The 24,584-nt window shown below is 35.1% G+C and overlaps 1 protein-coding gene across 1 annotated transcript in view; it reads left to right on the top strand.

The window, feature by feature from the left end:
- The first annotated feature begins 8,071 nt into the window (after positions 1-8,071).
- The window catches only part of LOC110619132 (protein NRT1/ PTR FAMILY 5.6), a 54,295-nt gene continuing 37,782 nt past the window's right edge, over positions 8,072-24,584 (top strand). Inside the window, exons 1-3 of the mRNA XM_021762385.2 lie at positions 8,072-8,228; positions 8,918-9,033; positions 9,456-9,676. Coding sequence (XP_021618077.1) covers positions 8,170-8,228; positions 8,918-9,033; positions 9,456-9,676 — 396 coding nt within the window. The 5' untranslated portion in view covers positions 8,072-8,169. The remainder of the gene's footprint in view (positions 8,229-8,917; positions 9,034-9,455; positions 9,677-24,584) is intronic.

Here is a 24,584-nt window from a genome sequence, read left to right as displayed (position 1 = left end):
GCTTGGAGAGCTCCGAAGACCCAATCTCCTAATCTCCAAGTTTGGATCGCATTTCCTCTCGATTTTCAAGAGGTAAGTGTAGATCCATACCTTTTTATATGTTTTAAGTAAGTTTTAAGGGTTTTTAAGGGTGTTTGATGCATGTTTAGGCTAGTTGTAAAATGTTAGGATTTATGATAGTTTATTGATTAAAGTGGTGCTATGTTGATGTTTGTTTGGGGTTTAGACTAGTTTTATACCCCTATATGCTTGAGAATGTGTTTATGCATGTTTTAGGATAGTTGAATATATGTTTTGAGAAGTTTGGGTGGCTAGATGTGAGAGGCAAAATTGGGTTCTGCCATTCTGGAAAATCCAGGTTCGGCTGCCGAACCTGCCAGAGGAGGCAGCTTTGGCCGCCTAAACTCGCCCCCGAAAGTTTGGACTTTCGGCTTTAAAGGGGAGTTTCGGCCGCCGAAAGTCCCCTGCCCAGCCTTACTTTGCTTGTTTTGCATGCAGGTTTGTGATGTTTTAGGAGGGTTTTTGGGGAGTTGTTTAGAGTCTTTATAGAGTATGTTTGGTCCCTCATTTGAGTCCACCTATGTAGGATCGGACCAGAGGAACCGAGGTGACCAGCAGTGAGATAGCTGCTTTAGAGTCAGTCGAGTATCAGCCAGAGGTGAGTAGAACTGAACTTTATTTTAAAGTACTAAACTTTTGAGCATGTTCATGCATCATAAATGCCATGTTATATAATAGGATGTTTGCATTAGAAATTCACGAATATGACGCATTGCATATTATATTGTTGATGTGGATGGATATTGGATGACCCACTAGCCCTCGATATGATATGATATGATACGGAAGTCCAGATCGAGACTCATTCTACGCCCCTGGCACAGAGTAAGAGAAAGTCCAGGTCGAGGCCTATTCTACGCACCTGGCACATTGGATATATTATGTTATGTTTAAGAGGAAGTCCTGAGGAGCTCCGTCGAGGGCCGGTCATTTGTTGGATATGTAGAGGGTTACTGGTGACAAGTCCATCCTAAGGTAATTTACTTGTGTTGTGATGCATTCCATATGAGCATATGTTTTAATTAAATGTTTTTACTGTTCTGCTCACTAGGCTTTAGTAGCTCACCTCTTTCCCCTAACCCCCAGGTTGCAGGGTCAGAGATAGCACAGGAGGTCGGTTAGAGGTTGGCATGTTATGTAATAGAATAGTAGTGGACATGTAATGAATGTATTATGGTCTAGTATTGTGCTTGACCCTAATGACAGTTGTAAATCCTTTTTTGTATATAATCGTTATGTAAAATGTTTTAATGATGAGATATGTTGAACCAAGTCTGATGTATGAGATGTTGATCCTACTAGAGCATTTGATGAGAACTCTAATATGTGGGTTTTGATATTTATAGTATGATGTATGTACAGGTCAGACTTGGTATATGAAAAGTTTAAATTTTTTTATGAAACTGTATGATCATGTATAAGATATTATTAGGTACACAGGATGTTTAGTAGGCTTGCTACGGGTCCCGGCGACTTTAAGTCGATCTGAATCCTAGCGCCGGCAGCGGTCCGGTTTCTGAGTCGTTACACTTATCATTAGACTAAATTTGTGAATGCGATTTGATTTAATTTATAAATAAAAATTTTATTTCTAAGAAATCAAAGTGAACTCATATAAACTGGACCGGTTAATCCATCGGATTTTAAAAAAACATTTAATTCAAATCGATCATCATCTTTACTTTAAAAATATAGTTTTAAATGATGTTGCATCTACACTCATAAATTTAATTTGGTGGAAAGTGTATTTAAATAAATTTAAGAAGCCTCAAATTCTACTCCCTCCAATCCCCAATTCCGAATTAAAAAAAAATGCTGCATCTAATTCAAATCAATCATCATTTTAACTTAGAAAATATAGTTTTAAATAATGCTGGGATATGAAGTTGGCATTAAGAATGGAAGAATTACATAATTAAAGAATAAGTATGAAAATTAAATAATATATAAATTTAATATAATTTATTAATTTGACTACGATAATGTGATTAGAGTTTTTTTTTATTTTTTTATAAATTTTTTAATTAAAAAATATTTAAAAATATTATATATTTATATGCTTAAAAAGATATTAAAAAAATAAAAAAATATGATTACATCTGCGACGGTAAATATAATATACAGTTTAATATATATAATTAGTTTCCGTATCTTAACATATGGTTATAATAAATAACTAATATATTCATACTACCACATCAACCATGCGTATCTTAAAACGTTATTACAACAATTATTTATATAACTAACTTTGTTCAAATTATTACATAGTTTTTTATATCATATTATATAAATAATTAGTAAATGTTAACCTATAAAAATAAAATAAAATAAAAATAAAAATTCTTAATTTCACCTGCTTATATGAATCATTTATTTATTAGTATGTTAAATTAAATTATTAGATTATTTTTATTATTTCTTATACAATAACCAGTGTATATCTTTCGCTTTCACTGATATGCATGAATTTATTATTATAAAAAAATTATTTACTATTTAACCATTAAATATTAATATTATTTATAAATCAATTCTTCAATTTTAAAAAATTTATTAAAATATTTTTTATTTTTTTATCAATAAAATAATTTTTCTATTTATTTCTGTCATTAAAAATATAATAAAAAATTAAAATTTTTTTCATCTTATTTTTTTAATTATTTCATTGATTAAACAAAAAAATATTTTAATATATTTAAAAAAATAAAAATATTTTAATAAATTTTTAAAAATGAAAATATTTTAATAAATTTTTAAAAATACAGAAATCGATTTATTAATAATATCAAAACATAAAAACTAAATAAAAAAATTTATTTAAAAGTAAAACTAAATTTCAAAAATTTTCTCATTTATTTTTTATTTTTAACGTAAAAATAATAAAATAACTATTTAATCGATAGATAATAAAAATAAAAATATTTTAATAAATTTTTAAAAATATAAAAACTAACTTGTTAATAATAACAATACTCATATATTAAATAATAAATTTTTCTATAAAATACTTTAAATAATTTTTAATTACAAATTTTTTAAATTAAAAATTTAACTTTATATTCTGAAAAAATTACATATTAAAATTTTACGAAAAATATTTTTGTAATTATTTATAAAATGCAAAAGGTATAACTTTTGTAAGTATTATTATTATTAATTTTATAAATATTTATTTAATAATATACCGCTTCAACTTTAATTCAATTTCATTTAAATTATAAGCCCATAAGTCTGTTTTCATTGATAATGATCGATAAGGTTTAAAACATCGTATATTTTAATTTTAAAAAAACTATTATTTTAAAGAAATTAACTAATTATTTTATTAATAGTAAAAATATATTAAAATATTTTTAACATTTAAAAAAAATTACTATTTAATTCATCCATTAATTTTATGTTTAAATATTTTATTATTTAATCTCTATAATTTTAAAAATTTATTAATTAATTTTTTAAATTTTAAAAAAAAATTATTAAGTAATTCTTTAAAAACATTTTAATTTTTTTTTAATATTTAATGATTAAAACTAATAAAAATATTAATCATTAAACTTTTTAAAATATAAAAAATATTTTAATATATTTTTTAAAATCGTAAAATCTATTAGTGAATTTTTCTATATTATAAAAATTAAATAATAATTTTTTTAATTTAATATATTAACTAATTTTTTAAACTTAATTATATAATTAAGCTAATTTTTCATATAACATGCCTATGTTAATGAGCTAGCTAAGTAATTTTTTTCACATAAGTTAAAGTAGAATATTTTTTATTTGACTAATTAATAAATCACATAAAAAATTATTTTTATATATATTGATAAAAGTTGATATCCTATGATTTGTGATTAATAGACATATTTTTTAATTAAATTATTTCAATAATAATAATAATTTATTATTATTTAAAAGATAATATAGTTAGAGAGAAATTATTGAAGGAGGGAAGAGCATAAGATGGAGAGAAAATTTTGCCTCAAAAACTATAAGATAAATATGGCATTCAGTCCACTTATATAACTTTTTTATTTACATTTAATATAGATCAAATTAACAATAGTTCTTTAAGTGTATTTGAATAAATTTAAAAAATTTTATATTTTATTTTTTAATATTCAATTTTCCATGAAAAAAAAAAGTCAAATTAATTTTTTATTTTAAGAAAGGAAAACAACACTCAATTAATTATAGCCACAAGACTTTCTTTCGGTATTTATTCAATTTTAAATATAGATCTTTTATTTAGTATAATTGATTTTATAAAAAAATAAAATAAAAATAAAATTATATAAGATTTAATTTTTTTATAAAAAAACTTTTAAGTTAAAAATATTAAATTAAATTTTTATAAAATTTTTTATTTTAAATTGAGAATTGAAATGGAATTGGGCCCCAGTGGGAGACTGATTGGACATTGTGGTTTAAAGAGGTAGTTGGGTGTGGCTGACTAGAGAACTTGACTTGTATCATAATGAACATTAATTGTACTTCTACCCCATTTGCTTAGCCCCGGTTTGTTCGAAATAAATTATAAATTAAAATTTTAATATTTATAAAAATTAAATAAAATTAATTTTAATAAAAAACAATTTAATTTAATTCGATATAATTAATTTAAATTTTTAATAAATTTTTTATTTTTTATATTTTATTTTTAACATTTTAAAATTTAATTAAAATATTTTAATTTTAATAAAATTAAATTCTTTTATATTATTAAAAATAATATATTATTATCGTTAATGAATTTGATTTGATTTTTTTATTTTTTTTATTAAAATAAAATTAAATTAAAATAATTAAAATTTTAAAATTTAAAATTGAATTAAAATAAGTAAAAATTATTAATTCAATTCAATTAATTTTTTTAATTTAAATCAAATACTACACATTTCTATAAACAAACTAATATAATTATTTATCCATTTTATACTTTTAATTTTATTGATAAAAAATATAATAATTAATAATTAATTAAAAAAATATAATAAATAATTTTTAACTAATAAAATAAAGAGAATTGGACAATTATTTGAAAGAAAAACGTCAAGTGACTGTCCTTTGTATTTCTCTGACCCATTACTTTTCTCTTGTATAACCGGAAAAGCTTTCATGGATTGTAACACTCTAATTTCTGGAAGAATATTATTATGATTATTATAAAAAAATAAAATTTATAAAGAAAGTTTTGTTAAGGAGGATGTTTAGATTTATATAGATTTTTAAAAATGAAGTTAATAAAAATTTTGGTGTAAAAATGAAACTTTTAAATGTTAAAGTACAAAAGTGATTTTTAAATAAAATTAAGGATTAGTGTAATTTCTAATTTGAGTTTTTAAAAGACAGCACGTGCTCCATCTTTTCCTACCTTATGTGATAGTGTTCAGGTCAACAAAATTTCAGGTCAACTTCTGTTGACAGAAGCAATTAATAGGAAAAGGGTAAATTACTATCAAATCCTTTACTTTTTAAGAATTTCATTAATTCGTCTTTATTTCAAATCACTCGATTAAAATATTAATATATTTTATAAAATATAACTTTTAAATCTATCTGCTAAAAAAATATTATTCATAATCTTATAATTTTAAATATTATATTTAAATCATTTAATCTGTTTGACTGTGAGGGAGATTTTAGAAAATATTGAAATATTTTTTAATTGAATAATTTTTAAATAAAAATAAATTAAAAATTTATTATTTAATTTATTTAATTTCTTTAATTTAAAAAAATTTATTAATTGATTCTTAATTTTTTAAAAAACATACTAATTAGTCTCTTCATATTAGGAATATTTTAAATTTTTTATAATATTTAAATACTAAAATTAATAGAGCCTAATTAATAGACTTTTTAAAATATCATAAATATTTTAATATATTTTTTAAAATCGAAAAAATAATTAATAAATTTCTCGTATCACAGGAATTAAATAATAATTTTTTCTTTAATTTAACATACTAACTAATTTGTTAAACTTAATTATATAATTAATCTAATTTTTTAATATAACATGCTTATGTTAATGAGCTAGCTAAGTAACTTTTTTTACATAGGTTAAAGTAGAATACTTTTTTTACATAGGTTAAAGTAAAAAAAAATACTGTAAATAATAATAATAATAATAATAATAATTTATTATTATTTAAAAAATAATATAGTTAGAGAAAAATTATTGAAGGAGGGAAGAGCATAAGATGGTGAGAAAATTTTACCTCAAAAACTATAAGATAAATATGACATTCAGTCTGCTTATAAAACTATTTTCATTTATATTTAATATAAGATCAAATTAGATTTTTGGTTTAAGAAAGGAAAACAACACTCAATCCGTTCAGTATTTTTTTTTTTAAATTAAAAATTAAAAGAGTAAAATCTAAAATTTTTCAAATTTATTCAAATATAAATAAAATTTAAAATCTTTTAAATTTACTCAAATACATTTATTATAGATTAAATTTATTTTTGATATTTATTTAATTTTAAATATAAATATTTCATTTAGTATGGTCGATTTTATAAAAAAGGTTAAAAATATTAAATTAAATTTTTATAAAATTTTTTATTTTAAATTGAGAATGGAAATGGAATTGGGCCCAATGTGAAATTGTGGTTTAAAGAGGTGGTTGGGCGTGGTTGACTAGAGAACTTGACTTGTATCATAATGGACATTAATTGTACTTCTAACCCATTTTTATTTTTGTTTTTCCTTAGTTTTCTTAATAAATAAGTAAGCGAGCATTCGATCAATTTAAAATAAATTAAAAATTAAAATTTTAATATTTATAAAAATTAAATTAAATTAATTTTATTAAAAATAATCGAATTAAATCGATTTGATTCGATTTAATTCGATTCGATTTAATGACTTTAAATTTTTAATAAATTTTTTATATTTTATTTTTAATATTTTAAAATTTAATTAGAATATTTAAATATTAATATGATTTATTTTTTGTATTATGAAAAATAATACACTATTATTACTAATCAATTTGATTTAATTTTTTTTTATTTTTTTAAATTAAAACTAAATCGAATTGAAATAATAAAAAATTTTAAAATTAAAAATTAAATTAAAATAAATAAAAAATTGAACTGAATTTTTAAATTAATTTAGCTCGATTTGAATCGAATGCGGTTGATCTCTATAAATAAAATAATATAATTATTTATTTATTCGATATCTTTAATTTTATTGATAAAAAATATAATAATTAATAATTAATTAAAAAAATATAATAAATAATTTTTAACTAATAAAACAAAGAGAATTGGACAATTATTTGAAAGAGAAACTTAAGTGACTGTCCTTTGTATTTCTCTGACCCATTTCTTTTCTCTTGTATAACTGGAAAAGCTTTCATAGATTGTAACACTCTAATTTCTAGAAGAATATTATTATGATTATTATAAAAAAAATAAAATTTATATAGATTTTTAAAAAAGAAGTTCATAAAAATTTTGGTGTAAAAATGGAAGTTTTAAAGGTCAAAGTACAAAAGTGATTTTTAAATAAAATTAAAGATTAAACTGTAATTTGAGTTTTTAAAAGACAGCACGTGCTCCATCTTTTCCTATCTCATGTGATAGTCTTCAGGTCAACAAAACTTCAGGTCAACTTCTGTTGACCGAAGCAATTAATAGGAAAAGGATAAATTACTATCAAATCCTTTACTTTTTAAGAATTTCATTAATTCGTCTTCATTTCAAATCACTCGATTAAAATATTAATACATTTTATAAAATATAACTTTTAAATTTATCTGCTAAAAAAATATTATTCATAATCTTATAATTTTAAATATTTATATCATTTAATCTGTTTGACTGTGAGGGAGATTTTAGAAAATATTGAAATGTTTTTTAATTGAATAATTTTTAAATAAAAATGAATTAATAGATTTTCTAAAAGTCTAAAGACTTATAGTAATTTTTCTAAAAGGAGAAGGGTAGAAAGAGAAAAAAAATTTTGTTTGGGGAAGAAATAAAGAGAGAATAAAAGGAGAAGAAAAAGGGAAGAAGGATGAAAGAAAGAGACCAGAAATCATTTCCATAAGAAAGGATTGCTGGAGAAGGAAGAGAAGGACAGCAAGAATGGAAATAAAGCAAAATATGAAGAGAGAGAAGAACAATGACTTTTTTCTGCTAGTAAAGTGAGTTTTGCTTTAATTTTTACCGTTGATTTTCAAGTTTGTTTGAGATTCATATGCTAAAACATTATGATTTTAATTTGATAATTTTTCAATAGTTAAATTTAGATAAATAATTTACTGAATGTGGATTCTCTTGTTTAAATCTTTAAATTCGAGAGCTGCTTATTTTAAATTAGAAAAAAAAAAGTTTAGAAATTTAAAGAGTTAAATGTATTACTTATAATATATATATTTTTTATATATGAGTTGCTAGTTTAATTTTAAAAATTGGGTTAAATAAAATAAATTATTTTTATGGAAAAAATATCATTATAGATTTTTTTAAACATTAAACATTTTATATTTTATATAATTTAACTCTTTAATTATTTCGTTAAAAAAATTAATAATTACATTAAATTATTTATATTATTTAATTTTTATAATTTTAAATACGTATATTATTTAATTTTTATAATTTTAAATATTTATTTTATTTACTTTCTTTAATTAAAATTCAAATAAATTAATTAATGATTTTTTTTATAAAAAAATTAAAAAATTTATATTATAAAATTGAGTGATTTAAAAATATAAATAAATTTGTAAATTTTTTAAAAATTTAGAGATTTTATAATAGTTGATTCTTTTGTTTTGTTTTGAGGGAGGCTTCTCATTATTTTTAGTAATATTTAATATACGTTGTTCAGAGGGTTTTTGTGTTTGAACTCCATGCCGGCTTCAATCGTCAATATGAGGCGTCGAGTTCAGGAGATTTGGTCTCACTGTTGTATCTATTTTCGCAAGCCGGTCTTGACCATCTCAGGTATATGGTTATTTTGTAATAAGCAGTGGACTTGGTTTGATTTAAAAAAAAAAAAAATTTAACGCCATTGATTATAAATTTATTAATATTATTTATTTATCAGCGATAAACTATTTAGAATAACTATATATTAGTTTACTGTGTTATCTCTTTTTCTTAATAATATTTTCTTTATTTTGTCTTTTAAAGATATTTGTGTGCAACTTGATAGCCGAAAATGTTGTATTTTATTTTTTTTTTCTGATTAATAGGATTTATTAATTTAAAAAAAAGTTATTTTTTTAAAAATCTGTATGCAGTGAGAAAATATTTTTAATATAAAAAAATTTTTAAATATAAATTATTTTTCACGAATAAAAACAATCATAGATTTCTTTAATGGTTTAGAGAAACAAAATTAATGCGGATCGAATGAATTTTAGGTTTGATATTCAGCCATGCCTTCGTGGACGTTGCTGTGATATCCACGTTTATCACATATATAACGGATAATTGGAAGCATCAGACTCTTTCAAAAGCTGCAGCAATTGTGAATGTACAAGAAGGCCTTTCAACCATTTTCAGGCTTATTATTGTTAATATAGCAGACACCCACATAGGATACTTCAAAATTGTGGCATTCACCACTGCTTTATTCATTCTTGTAAGTTTCTTCATCTTGATTCTTTTGTTTATTCAGCTAAATTGAGACCTTATTAATTAATAATCTTCCTATAAATTTTATTATAATTTATATATTTTACTTTGTTTATATCATAAAAAAGACAATAGATAAACATAGCCTTTTTTTTTTTTAATTATAGCTAATACATTTAAATTTATTTTATTTAGCATAATTTTAAAGTTCAGTGTTAATTATAATAAGAAGCTTATTTGGAGTAACAGTTCAGTCAGCACAAAAATGATTTTTTTTAATTGTAAGATCTACACTCTAACCATAGTTTGAGACATAAATAGATAGTTGTATATTGAGCATTTCCAAAACAACATAACTAATATGGAAGTTGATAAGTCTGAGATCCGGTGAAATGATGAGACGGGAACACTTAGACAAAAACTTGATTCATAGTGAGGTTAATAAATCTGATTAGGTGGTTGAAAGTTAATAGGGTAAAATTTCTGATTAGTGGAGATTTTTAGGAGAAGTTCAGAGTTTCTTGGATCGTGATGGTTAAAATCTGCCTCCAATGGTAGTTGGTCCAAGGGTATTAATACTCATGTTAGGACATTCTGACAGACATTCTTTCAGACTGGACAGTAACTTGTCGTAGCAGGTGTATCAAACGGTTTATTAATAGTGAGTAATCGGCTAATAAATGCTGAGTCATTTGGCCCATACTCTATCCATCACGCCGTCACTTCTGTAAGCCCTACCGCATGCGCATTTATGACCCTAATATGAGACCCAGGGCGCTTTAGAGGGGTTGGCCTACTTGCTCCAAGTGCTGGTAAGGTCCGCCTACTTATTCCGAGTATAAATATGATTAGAAGTATGGGAGGCCTGACCTATACATTACACAAGTCGAAACTCCTACTGCCTAGTCAGACTGGATGGTCTGGTGCGAGAGACTTTCCTATTTCTCTTGTACACGTGTCACAATCTCAATGGAAGTTATAATTATTATGTTATCAAATGGCTTTTCACTTCTCTGATGGTTATTTACGACGGTTGTAGGAGTGATTCGTGTCCAGCCCTTTACATCCATATGTGTGCCCATTATTTTCTTTTTGAGTTATGAGAAATTGCCATAATAACATATGACACGTGCGCACGTCCTTCTAGATGTGTCTTGAAAGCTGTCGTCATTTGTGTCACTGAAACGCAATGCTTTAAATACTTACTAATGCCTGATTTCGAGTATAAATATAAGGCTTTGCCTTTACTTCTCCCTTTTTGTTGCTCTTGTTGCAATTGCTCGCTATTCTTAAAGTCATCCTCGTTTTTTCCTTCTTCTTTCAAGCTTTTTGAGTTTCAGGTATGCATCCCTCTTCCGATGGCTCCTCTGACATACCTTCGGGTGGAGAAGTTAGTTTCTAGGGTTACCTCCACTGCTCTTCCGAAAACTTTCCCTTGATCCTTCCTTTCTACAGAGACCCACTATGTTCATGCTCCACATTCCAATGAATGAATTGCCTTATTCTTCTTCCCTCCTCCTCTTGACCTAGTGGACGCCTAGTCCAAGAGGAGGTTAGTCTTCTATTTGAAACAGATAGACTATGGTCTTTCTTAACCCTTTTCTGGATTTGTCCACTCCGTCTTTAGGTTCTATCGGATCACACCTCGGATGCTGACCCTGAATTCAATCTTATTCATGAGTGCTTTTGAGGCAATGTGCCGAGGTTGGGGCTTTGCTCCCTCCTTAATCTTATTTAGGGTCTTTATCAAGATTTTGAAGGCTAATAATGGATTCCTGAGTTTCTGTGGTCGGAATGACTTGACCATTTTTATTGGCCATAAAGACTCTATCGAGCATTGGGTGTAAAGTTTTGCTATAGTCGGAGCTAAAGGGAGCTTTAATTGGGGCTTAGAGTTAGGATAGGGAATTGTTGACTCTTTCTGTAACACTTTCCCCTTCCTCTCCGAGTGGGACCAATTATACTTTGCTCGGATCTCCTCCTTTCCTTTCAAATATAATGTTTTCAAGCATTTGGACATCCGCCCAGGGGAGGGTTGTTATGTTGTTGGTGTTGACTATTCTTTTGTTGTTACTTCTTTGTTGGCTTTTTTATTCTGTGTTTTTATTTATTTTTGGTGCTTTTTGCAGCTTCTATAGTCCCCATGGAGGACATTTCAACGCCCCAGAATTTTTCTCTCAACCGGGATGCTATCCAAGCTGATGTTGAAGTCTTTAAAACCCAAAAAAACTATGGATGTGGTGGTTGAGATGCTAAGGGCGGAGCCCATTTTAGCTCAAGCTGCGCCTCCCTCATCCTCTATTGGGGTTAACATGAAACTGACCTTAGTCAACTTTGACCTACAATCGTGCCTTCTATGGTTGGGGATGCTCCTTCTTTCAGGGGTAGCTCGGAGATGGCTATAGTGAGCGCTTTGATCAATCCTAATCGGTCTTCTCCAGTTGAGGAAGTCGGTGAAATTTTGAAGCAAAAGAATTCTCGCTTGAGTCAAGGGACGATCGCTACTGCTGCAAAGACGACTGGAAAAAAGAGGAGGCTAGTAAAGGAATCCAAACTGGTCTCCTCTCGAAAAGGGACTTCATCATCCTTCCCCTTGAGAAAGTCCTTCTCGAAAAAAGCGAGTAATGGTAAAACCAAGGAGGGCCGATCTCGAGAGGCCAGTAGTGGCTGCCTTGATTTCCAATTAGTCAGGGGTTTATTTTCAACTGAGCCTCGACTACTCACCCACTTCTATTGCTGAGTTGCTCAGCAAATATGTCTTTGGGGTATCTCCCAATCTGGCTGATCCTCAATTGGTGGGCACAATTTGCCGAATAATTAAGTCTACTGAGCAGTTGGCTTCGTTTACTAGCCGGCCTGAAGAGGATATTTTTGATGCCTCTAAAAGACAAATTCTTCTCGTAAGTGTTCTTAATCTTTTTCTTGCTATTGGATTTTTTTTGTCACTATTTGACTTGTTTTCTTGCTCTTTAAGCATTTGGGTGCTCTATTGGAGCTGAAAAATAAAAGAGTCAGTGCTCGGGAGGCTGCCTTCTGAGATGTTGAGAAAGTTAAGGAAGAGGAGGCTACCCGAGTAACTACTGAGCTAACGAGCCAATATGAGGGGGAGATGAATCGGCTGGAAGGGCTTCTTTGAGATAATCAATTTCAAGGCGAAAAAATTACTCTCTTAGAGACATAGTGACAAAAGAAAGGTCTACCACAGAAGCCAGACTTTCTTAAGAGAAGGCTTCTGTAGGTAAGAGTGAGAAGAGCCTTTCTACTCAGTTTGCCCAGCTAGAGAAGGAGGTACAGAGATTTTCTGAGGAGTTAGGGGAGGTCAAGTTGGATTTGAGTAAAACTCGAGGGGACCTGAGTGCTTCTAAGGCTATGAGGAGGCAGCTTGAGAGCAAATTCCATGATCTTACTATACGATGTAAAGATTATGAAAAGAAGATCGTGGATGCTTGGAAGCATGTTGAGTTGGTTGTCCAGAGCCAAGTTAGCAAATATCTTAAGCCTGACGAATTCAAAGGCAAAGTTTTTGAACAGTCTACTTGCTTTTATGCGACATGCTTTAATGATAGCCTTCGAAGCGCTCGAGAGTCTCCTATTGTCCCACTTAGCACTCTCCGTGCTATAGAGTATGACTCTGATGAAGATGAAGTGCAATATGGCCCCGACGACTATGCTCTCCCTAATGTTTGTCCCCTTGCTCCCTAGGGGACGTTGGCTCGCTTGGCAACTGAGTTTGATCAAGGTGCCAGTTAGGTTGGTGATGATCCACTTGTGCTTGAGGCTGTAAATGCCCCTATAGATCCTTCTTTTGAAAGTGGTATTACAACAGCTCTGACTGTCGCAGCTACTAATGTTCCAGAGAACACTTTCAAAATTGAGCCCAACGTGGCTAGAGAACTTGCTTCTTCTAAGGGGAATTGAAGGTCTTTCCCTTTTCCAAGAGTTTTTATTTGTGAATGTGTAGCAAACTTGTGTTTGCCTTTGTATTTTTTATTCTTTGTAACACACATTTTTATTTCAATAAAATATTTTTGCTTTTCATGGGGCATACTTATCCCTGTTGTTTATATGAAATCTTAATGTTTTGTTAGGTGGCAAGGTCATTTATGACTTGTCTTAGCCTGATGGCTTGCCAAGATAACTATACTTTAAGATTTATATAAACGAAAGAAGTATTATCAATAATAATTATACCAAAAACTACTGTAAGTTGTTTATTTGTGTCTATAAAAATTTCCAAGGATCGTGATATGCTTCACCTTGTCATTTTGCGTTGTCAATCTATACTCCTTTCAGATGGGACCCTCTGAAACCTTTTGGATTCTTCGGAATATAAAATTTTTTAGCACTTATATCATATTTGAGGCTCTTTGGCCTTGATTCTCCTTTGAGCAGTTTTGCTTTTATCATGTTCTGGGCACTTAGCCTTGAGTTATTTTTTGGGCATGTAATCATAAACATCTTCTGGTCTGTTCACCTTTAGTTTGCTTCCGAGCATCTTTGCGCTTGTGTCTATTCTGAGCTTTTTAGCCCTAAGTTTTCATCTGAGTACTTGTGTCCTTGCATTTTCTCCTGGGCACTTAGTCCAGAGTTCGCTTCCAAGCATTTTTTTCTCTTATGCATCATTCGAGACTTTTTTCTCTCACGTGTCTTCTGGGTGCTTAGCCCTGAGTCCGCTTCTGAGCATTTTTACTCTTACGCGTATTTTGTGTATTTTTGCTCTTATGCGCCTGTCGAACCTTTTTGCTTTTGAGTATTTTCCAAGCATTTTTGCTCTTGTTTTTCTTTGAGGCTCTTGGCCCCGACTCTATTTCCAAGTATTTATGCCCTTAAATGTCTTCCGGGCTCTTAGCCCTGATTCTCTATCTGAGCTCTTTGCCTCGTGATCAGCTTTCGAGCCCTTTAGCCTTGATTTTTTGCCCAAGCTCTTTTGGTTCTCTATATATTGCTCCAGGATTTTTAGCCCTGATTCTTCCTCCGAGCTCTTTTGCTCTTATCGTTTTTGGGGCTTTTAGCCTTGGTTCTTTTTTCGAGTATCTTTGCTATTGCACAACTTCCGAGCTCTTTGCCTTTAAGTGTCTTCCAAGTATTTTCACCCTTGTGCTTATTCCGGACTCTTAGCCCTGATTTTTCATTAAAGCTCTTTTTGCTTTTATCGTGTTCTAGGCTTTTAGCCCTGATTATTTTTTTGAGTATCTTTGCTCTTGTTGTGTTTTGGGTTTTTAGCCGTGATTCTTTTTTCAAGCATCTTTGCTCTTATGCAGCTTCCGGGCCTTTTATGCCTTAACTCTTTATCCAAGCTCTTTTTGCTTTTATCGCGTTTCAGGCTCTTCTTCACTTATTTTACTTTTGAGCATTATTGCTCGTGTGCCTCTACTGGGCTCTTTGTCCTCCCAGGCTCTTTAGTCCTAACTCGTTATCCGAGCACTTTTGCTCTGCCATCTTCTGGGCTCTTCGCCCTGGGTTTCCATCTAAGCACTTTGGCTCTTAGAAAATTTTCAGGCACTCAGCCTTGTTTTTTGTCCAGGCATTTCGCTCAAGGGTATTCCGTGCTTTTTTGCCATGGACCTTAGTCTGAGCATTTTGCTTTTAAGTTTGGAATTTTTCTTGTGTTTCTTGTGGAGCATACTCAACCCCGTCGTTTATATGAAACCTTAATGTCTCATTAGGTTGGCAAGCCATTTATGACTTGTCTTAGCCCTAATGGCCTGGAAAAATAATGAGACTTAAGATTCATGTAAACGAAAAGAGTGATGAACAATTTTATTTGATTATAGCAGAATTATTGTACGTTGTTGTTTGGAATCTTTGGTTTGTGTTTGAAAATTTTCCAAAGTCTTTACTCTCCATTTACGAGCATTTTACTCTTTGTCATTTTTTGGGCTCTTCGCCTTGCCCTCCCCCCCCTTTTTCACCTATGCTCTTGTTGTGTTCTGGGGATTTAGCCCTGTGTCTTGTCCGGATACTTTGTTTGTAAGTTGCTTTTGAGCGTCTTCGAGGTACTTAGCCCTGAGTTCACTTTCGGGCTCTTCTACCCTTTCACATCTTCTGGACATATAGCCCTGAGTTTGCCTTTGGGCTCATTTGCCGTTAGTCTTCTTCCGGGCATTTTTTTCCCTTACGCACCCTCTAGGCACATAGCCCTGAGTTAGCTTCCGATTCTTTTGCCTTTAAATTGCTTCCGAGCATTTTTGCTCCTTCGCATCTTCTGGGAACTTAGCCCTGAGTTCGTTTCTAAGCTCTTTTGTGCTTAGTCTTCTTCTGGGTATCTTTTGCCTTTACGCGCCCTCTAGGCACATAGCCCTAAGTTAGCTTGTGGGTCTTTTGCCCTTAAGTTGTTTCTGAGCATTTTTGCTTCCTCCCGTCTTATGGGCACTTAGCCTTGAGTTTGCTTTCGGGCTCTTTTGGCTTTAGTATTCTTATGGACATTCAAGCTCGTGGCCTTACCGGTGATTTTTTGAGACTCAGGCTCATGGCCTTACTGGCGATTTTTTGAGATTCAGGCTCATGGCCTTTCTGGTGATTTTTCGAGATTTAGTGCTATAAACAAATAAGTTTGTTCATCACTCTTTTTGTTTACATGAATCTTAAGTCCTCTATGGAATCTTCCATTTGTGTTTGAAAATTTTCCAAAGTCCTTACTCTCCATTTAAGAGCATTTTACTCTTTGTCATTTTTTGGGCTCTTAGTCTTGTCCCCCCCCCCCCATTTTTTTTACCTGTGCTCTTGTTGTGTTCTGGGCATTTAGCCTTGTGTCTTGTCCGAGGGCTTTGTTTGTAAGTTGCTTTTGAGTGTCTTTCCGGAACTTAGCCCTAAGTTTGCTTATGGGCTCTTCTACCCTTTCGTGTCTTCTAGGCACTTAGTCCTGAGTTTGCCTTTGGGCTCTTTTTCCCTTAGTCTTCTTTCGGACATTTTTTGCCCTTATGCACCCTCTAGGCACATAGCCCTGAGTTAACTAGAGTTCTTTTTACTTTAACCTACTTTCGAGCATTTTTATTCTTTCGTGTCTTTTAGGCACTTAGCCCTAAGTTCTCTTCTGGGCTCTTTTACCCTTAGTTTTCTTCCGGGCATCTTTTGCCCTTACGCGCCCTCTAGGCACATAGCCCTGAGTTAGCTTCCGGGTCCTTTTCCCTTAAGTTGTTTCTGAGCATTTTGTTTCCTCGCATCTTCTGGACACTTAGCCTTGAGTTTGCTTCCGAGCTCTTTTGCCCTTAGTCTTTTTCCATGCATTCAGGCTCTTGACCTTACCGGCGATTTTTCGAGATTTAGCCTCATAGCCTTATTGGCGATTTTTTGAGATTCAGGCTTGTGGCCTTACTGGCGATTCCGGAAGTCAAGCTCATGGCCTTACTGGCGATTTTTCGATATTTAGACTCATGGCCTTACTGGCGATTCTACGATTCATTCAAAATTTGTTTTGCAAAAAAGAAGACTTGTGTACTATATGCTTTCACACATGTTTTTCAGCTATATTGACATATCAATTTATACGACTCATTCGATTTTGAGGGAAATTTAGAAGACTTTTTATTTCTTATGAATCATAAGTTTACACAGAGTACCTTTTAAGGTGTTGTACATTCTAGGCATGTGGTTCTCTTTTCCCGCTTAAGTTCTCTAAATGGAAGACGCCTGATCTGACCACTTTAATGATCCTGAAGGGTCCTTCCCATGTGGGGGCGAGCTTTCCTTATCCCTCCCTTTTGCCAGTTGCATCCAACTTTCGTAGGATCAGGTCTCCTACTTTCAAGATCCTTTCCTTAACTTTGTGATTGTGATATCTACCTTCCCTTTGCTGGTAGGCAGCGATTTTGACGCTTGCAACATCTCTTCATTCTTTTAAGACATCCAAGTTGCTACGCAGTTTTTCTCCGTTCGTCAGCTCGTCGCAATATTGCACCCAATGAGTGGGGACTTTTATCTCTATCGATACCAATGCCTCAGTTCCATAGGCTAGAGAGAAAGGTGTTTCTCCTATGGCTACTCGGAGTGAAGTTTGTAGGCCCATAGTATGCTTGAGAGTTTATTCGCCCATCCGAATTTTGCTCCATCCAACCTCTTCTTTAGTCTTGATGGAATTGTTCGATTGGTGACCTCAGTTTGCCCGTTGGTCTAGGGATGAGCTATGTAATGATCCGAAAATCGGACCGCTACCGGCGCTAGGATCCAGATCGGCTTAAGGCCGCCGGGACCCGTAGCAAGCCTGACATATAACCTGTGAATCTGTCAAATCCCATACATGATCGTACATACTCATAAACCTGTAAATTTTTTTCTTTCCATAAACCAAGCTCAACCTGTGCATACTCATAACATAACATAAACCACACACTGGAGCCCTCATCAATTGCTCCAATGGGGTATTATAACATACGTGAATTAAGCTTGGTTGAACATAAACATCATAAAACATTTTATAGATCATGTATCAAAGGGATTACTATACAAACTCGGTCAAGCACATTTTCTAAACCTCAATACATCATCATTACATATCATAACTGTATCAGACATTACATTACAATTTAATCATGTCCACTGCTAGCTATTACATAACCAAGACTTTACTCTATCCGACTTCCTGCTCTATCCTGTACCTGCAAGCCTGGGGGGTAAAAGGGAGAGGGGTGAGCTAAAAGCCCAGTGAGCAGAACTATAAAATATATTAACAAACATGCTCCAATGAAATGCATCATAACACAGACAATTCACATAAGGGTTGGGTGAACTTGTCACCAAATAGTCCCAGCATCATTTGTGCCAGGCCGTAGCATGGGGTCTTGGTCTTCCTGTCATATCATACATTACTTACCATTGCCCCAGGGCCTCCTCTGGGCTCCTGGTCTTCGAGTCCCATATCCGTGCCAGGCCGTAGAATGGGGTCCTGGTCTTTCATTTCCGTGTCAGGCCGTAGAATGGGGTCCTGGTCTTCCCTCAGGGACTAATTGGGTCATACAACATTCACCCACATCAACAAAAAAGAATGCAATGCAACATATTCGTGAAATCTAATGCAATCATCCTATTGCATACTCATGATGCATGAAACATGATAAACATTTAATTTCTCAATTTAAAAGATTAAGTTTAGTTCCACTCACCTCTGGCTGACTCTGACAACACCGAAGCAGCTGAACTCACTGCTGGGGTCCTCGGTTCCTCGGGTCCGAACCTACACAGGTGGACTCAAATGAGGGACCAAACATACTAGAACATGACTCTAAAATACTCCCCAAAAACCCCCTTAAAACACCTCAAAACATCATAGAAAAACATGCAAAGGAGGGCTGCACAGGGCACTTTCGGCGGCACCTTCGGCGGCCGAAAGTCCCTCTAGAGCCGAAAGTCAGGCAGGTTCGGTGGCACCTTCGGCGGCCGAAAGTGCCCTCCAGAGACGAAAGTCTCTTTTCGGGGGCAGGCTTCTGCAGCTGAAAGGCTTGCCTCCCAGCCATGTTCGGCGGCCGAAAGTCCTTCGGCTGCCGAACCTGGTTTCTGCCAAAGGGCAGAAACTTCAGCTCCTCATGCACCAAAGCCTCCCAAACCTTCCAAACATGCATTTTTCCTATTCTACAACATGCATACTCAAGCATACAAGTTCCTAGGGGCTTCAACTAACTTAAACCCCATCTACAACACATCAAACATCCACATTGTTCATAAACACAACATATACCCATAAACATAACAATAACCTAACATGCATTTCTACCCCATAGATCTACTTAAAAACTTATTTAAAACATGCAATAAGCTCAAGATCGGCCCTTACCTCTTGAAGATCGAGAGGAGAACGACCCCAGCTTGAAAAATGGGAGAGAGAGAGTTCCTTGAACCTCCAAGCTCCAAAACTTGCTCAAAAGCTCAAAATCTTCAAAACAAGAGTAAAACTAATGAAAATCGAGAAAGATTTGAAGGAAGGAACTCAAAACCGGCGAGGGATGGCGGAGAGCTCACCTTGGCAGAAAATGGGGAGAAAAGCTCACCCATTTCGGCTAAGGGACCCCTTTATAGGTGGCTGGCCAGGCCACGTTCGGGAGCCGAAAGTGCCTCCGCATGCATGCCATGTTCGGCGGCCAAACATAAGGTTCGGCAGCCGAACCTGGTTTCCCTCACTTATACTTTCGGGGGCCTAAGGCACACCCGAAACGCATGCATGTTCGGCGGCCGAACCTAAGTTTTCCTCCAAGGTTGTTTTCATGCAAAAACTCATTTTCTTTCATGCTTAAAACATAAAACACATTAAAACATTTTATGAAAACATGGTTTTACCCTTCTAGAGGTTTCCGACACCCGAGATTCCACCGGACGGTAGGAATTTCGATACCGGAGTCTAGCCGGGTATTGCATTCTCCCCCCTTAAGAACATTCGTCCCCGAATGTTTCTCAACTAGCACATGCAAGGCATACAACATATCATACACATAAAACACATGAAACATATAAGAAACTAACCTTAGAAAAGATAAGGGTATTGCTGGAGCATGGACTCCCGTGTCTCCCAGGTGCATTCTTCCAGGTTGTGGTGGTTCCAAAGGACTTTCACCATCGGGATTTCCTTGTTCCTCAACTTCCTGATTTGAATGTCCAGAATCCGTACCGGCTGTTCAACATAGGTGAGATCCTCTTGGATCTCCACATCAGGCTCACTAAGAACCTTGCCCGGATCTGACACGAACTTCCTCAACATAGAAACATGGAAAACCGGATGGATTCTTTCCATTGAAGCAGGTAAATCCAGCTTGTACGATACATTCCCAATCTTTTGCAAGACTTCAAAGGGTTCGATGTACCGTGGAGCCAGCTTACCTTTCTTCCCGAACCGAACCACTCCTTTCATAGGAGACACCTTGAGCAATACCAGATCCCCCTCCTGAAACTCTACTTGCCTTCTGCGGATGTCTGCATAACTCTTCTGTCTGCTTGCAGCAGTCTTGATTCTTTCTCTGATTAAGGGTACCACCCTGCTGGTGATTTCTACTAGCTCAGGCCCTGCTAAGGCCTTTTCTCCAACCTCTTCCCAGCAAACAGGTGATCTACACTTCCTCCCATACAAAGCTTCATATGGAGCCATCCCGATGTTAGCATGATGGCTGTTATTGTAGGCAAACTCCACCAAAGGTAGATGCTGCCTCCAAGAACCGCCAAAGTCCAGCACACACATTCTGAGCATATCCTCTATTGTCTGGATGGTCCTTTCTGATTGTCCGTCCGTCTGCGGATGGAAAGCAGTGCTAAAATCCAACCTGGTACCCATGGCATTCTGCAGACTCCGCCAAAACCTGGGGGTGAACTGGGGTCCTCTATCGGACACTATTGAAACAGGAACCCCATGCAGCCTGACGATCTCATCAACATACACCTGCGCCAACTTGTCCACAGAATAGCCACTCCTGACAGGGATGAAGTGAGCAGATTTGGTGAGTCTGTCCACAATCACCCATATGGAGTCCAATCTGTTGGACGTCGCCGGTAACCCCACTACAAAGTCCATAGCTATATTCTCCCATTTCCACTCTGGAATAGGTAGCGGGTTAAGCATTCCAGCCGGCTTCTGATGTTCCAGCTTCACCATCTGACACACTTCGCAGACTGGCACAAACTGTGCCACTTCTCTTTTCATAGCTGGCCACCAATACACTTTCTTCAGATCTTGGTACATCTTGGTGGCTCCGGGGTGAACGCTGTATCTTGCATTATGAGCCTCTCTCATAATGTCTCCCTTTAGCCCTATGCCATCTGGTACACACAATCGACTCCCATAGCGGAGGATCCCCTTGTTGTCGAATCTGAACTCACTATCCTTGCCTGACTGAACAGTCCTGGCAATCTTCACTAACTTTGGGTCCTCATGCTGTTTCTGAGCCACCTGCTCCAGAAACATGGGTGCCACTCTTATCTGGGCAACTAAAGCACCTGTACCAGACAACTCCAACTGTAGACCATCATCAATGAGCTTGTAAAACTCCTTCACCACTGGTCTCCTCTCCGCCGTGATGTGGGATAAACTGCCTAGTGATTTCCGGCTTAGGGCGTCTGCTACAACATTCGCCTTACCCGGATGGTACTGAATCTTGTAATCATAATCACTTAGCAGTTCTACCCATCTTCTCTGTCTCAAGTTCAAATCTCTTTAACTCAGGATGTACTGCAGGCTCTTATGATCTGTAAAGATCTCACATTTAACCCCATAGAGGTAGTGCCTCCACATCTTGAGTGCAAAGATTACTGCTGCCATCTCTAGGTCATGTGTGGGGTAATTCAACTCATGCTTCTTTAGCTGCCTAGAAGCATAAGCAATCACCCTTTCATTCTGCATTAGTACACAACCCAGACCCACTCGGGAGGCATCACAAAACACTATGAAGTCCTCATTGCTAGCTGGCAGAGCTAACACTGGTGCTGACGTTAACCTCTTCTTAAGCTCTTCAAAACTCTCTTCGCACTGGTCGGTCCACACAAACTTCTGATTCTTCCTGGTTAACCTGGTCAGAGGAGCTGCAATTTTTGAGAAGTCCTGAACGAACCTCCTGTAGTAACCTGCCAAACCCAAGAAACTTCTGATCTCTGACGCTGAAGTGGGTCTAGGCCAGTTAGCCACAGCTTCTATCTTCTTGGGGTCTACCTCTATTCCATTTTCTGACACCACATGCCCCAAGAATGAAATGCTCCTCAGCCAGAACTCGCACTTGGAGAACTTGGCATACAAGCTATGCTCCCTCAAGGTCTGTAGAACCAACCTCAGATGATGGGCATGCTCCTCTGCATTCATGGAGTACACCAAGATATCATCTATGAAGACAATAACGAAGTGATCCAGGTACTGGCTAAACACTTTGTTCATGAGATCCATGAATGCTGCAGGGGCATTGGTTAACCCGAACGGCATCACAAGGAACTCAAAATGCCCATATCTGGTCCTGAAAGCTGTCTTTGGCACATCTTCCTCTCTAATCCTCAGCTGATGATACCCGGACTTCAGATCTATTTTAAAGAAACAACCCGCTCCTGCTAGCTGGTCGAATAGATCATCGATCCTTGGCAAAGGGTACCTGTTCTTGGTAGTGACTTTGTTCAACTGCCTATAGCCGATACAAAGTCTGAGGGATCCATCCTTCTTTCTCACAAACAAAACTGGAGCACCCCAGGGTGAGGTACTCGGTCGGATGAAGCCCTTGTCTACCAGCTCCTGTAACTGCTCCTTCAACTCTTTCAATTCTGCTGGTGCCATCCTGTAAGGAGGGATAGAGATCGGTCGGGTTCCAGACATCAGTTCTATCTCGAACTCTATCTCCCTAGCAGGTGGTAAACCTGGCAGCTCGTCTGGGAACACATCCAAAAATTCTCTGACCACCGGCACCGAGGCGGGCTCTCTAACCTGACTGCTAAGCTCTCTCACATGAGCCAAATACCCCTGACATCCCCTCCTATGCAACCTACGAGCCTGAAGAGCTGATATCAGACCTCTAGGTGTACCCCTCCTGTCTCCCCTGAAGACGACCTCTGACCCATCCTGACTTCTGAACCTGACTACCTTGTCCCTGCAGTCCAAGGTAGCACCATGAGTAGATAACCAGTCCATCCCTAGAATGACGTCAAAGTCTGTCAAATCTAGAACCACCAGGTCGGCGGACAAGCATCTTCCCTCAACAAACACAGGACTACACTGGCAGACTGACTCTGCCACTGATGGATCACACTTGGGTCCACTGACCCAGAGAGGACACTCTAACCCAGAGATCATCAACCCCAACCTCTCAACGGCTCTCGGTGCAATAAAAGAATGAGATGCACCAGGGTCCATCAAGGCATACACATCTGAACAACCAATGACTAAGTTACCTGCCACCACGGTGTTAGATGCATCTGCCTTCTGCTGTGTCATTGTGAAGATCCATGCTGGAGCTGATGGACCTTCACCTCTGAAACCCGCTGAAGAAGAGGCTGCCCCTCTCCCTCTGCCTCTGCCATTGGCCTGAGTCGTGGCTGGAGCTGCTAGCTGCGCTACACTACCTGAAGCTGTCTACTGGGACTGTGCCATCGGGACTGCTCTTGGACATTCTCGAGCCATATGCCCCTCCTGACCACATCTGTAGCAGACTGTCGTCCCAAACCGACATACTCCCTTGTGTGGCTTACCACACCTTGCACAAACTGCATTATCCGCACCAGAGCTTGAGCCACCTCCAAATCCCAGACTGGACTTGACTTTGCTCCAGAACTTGTTCTTCTTAGTCTTGGCTTTGCCCCATCTCTTGCTGCCTGAAGCTGCTGCACTCAGGGTAGAGGGATCTAACCTTCCCCCACCCGGGATTTTAGGACCAGAAGACTGTGCCACTGACTGCTTAACTGTCCCCTGAATGATGGCACTGGCCTCCATTTTTCTGGCCATATCTACTATGGTATGGAAGCTCTCCCTGTCCATTGACTGAATCAAGAAGGAATACCTGGAATGAAGTTTCATGACATACCTCCTTGACTTCTTCGAATCTGTATCCAGACTCTGCCCAGCAAAAGGCAACAGCTCCAAGAATCTGTTGGTGTACTCCTCTACACTCATTTCATCTGTCTGCCTCAACTGCTCAAACTCTATCATCTTCAATTCTCTTGAACTGTCAGGGAAAGCCCATCCTGCAAACTCGTTTGCAAACTCCTCCCATGATAAGCTTTCCACACTCGGGCTCACATAATTCTTAAACCACTCTCTGGCTTTCTTGCATTTTAATGTGAACCCAGCCATCTGGATGGCTCTACTGTCATCTGCCCCTAACTCCTCTGTAATTGTCTTGACCCTCTCAAGATACACAAACGGGTCATCACCTGATTCAAACTGGGGAGCACCCAGCTTCATATATTCAGTCATCTTGACCTTGCTCCCACCAGATGAGCTAGGCCTGGGTAATTGAGTTTCTGGAACTGGG

Source organism: Manihot esculenta, chromosome 7 (assembly GCF_001659605.2).
Source record: "Manihot esculenta cultivar AM560-2 chromosome 7, M.esculenta_v8, whole genome shotgun sequence".
NCBI classification, from domain to species: Eukaryota; Viridiplantae; Streptophyta; class Magnoliopsida; order Malpighiales; family Euphorbiaceae; genus Manihot; species Manihot esculenta.
The sequence above is the reverse complement of the archived record's forward strand: the minus strand, read 5'-3'. Positions and strand labels throughout refer to the sequence as shown.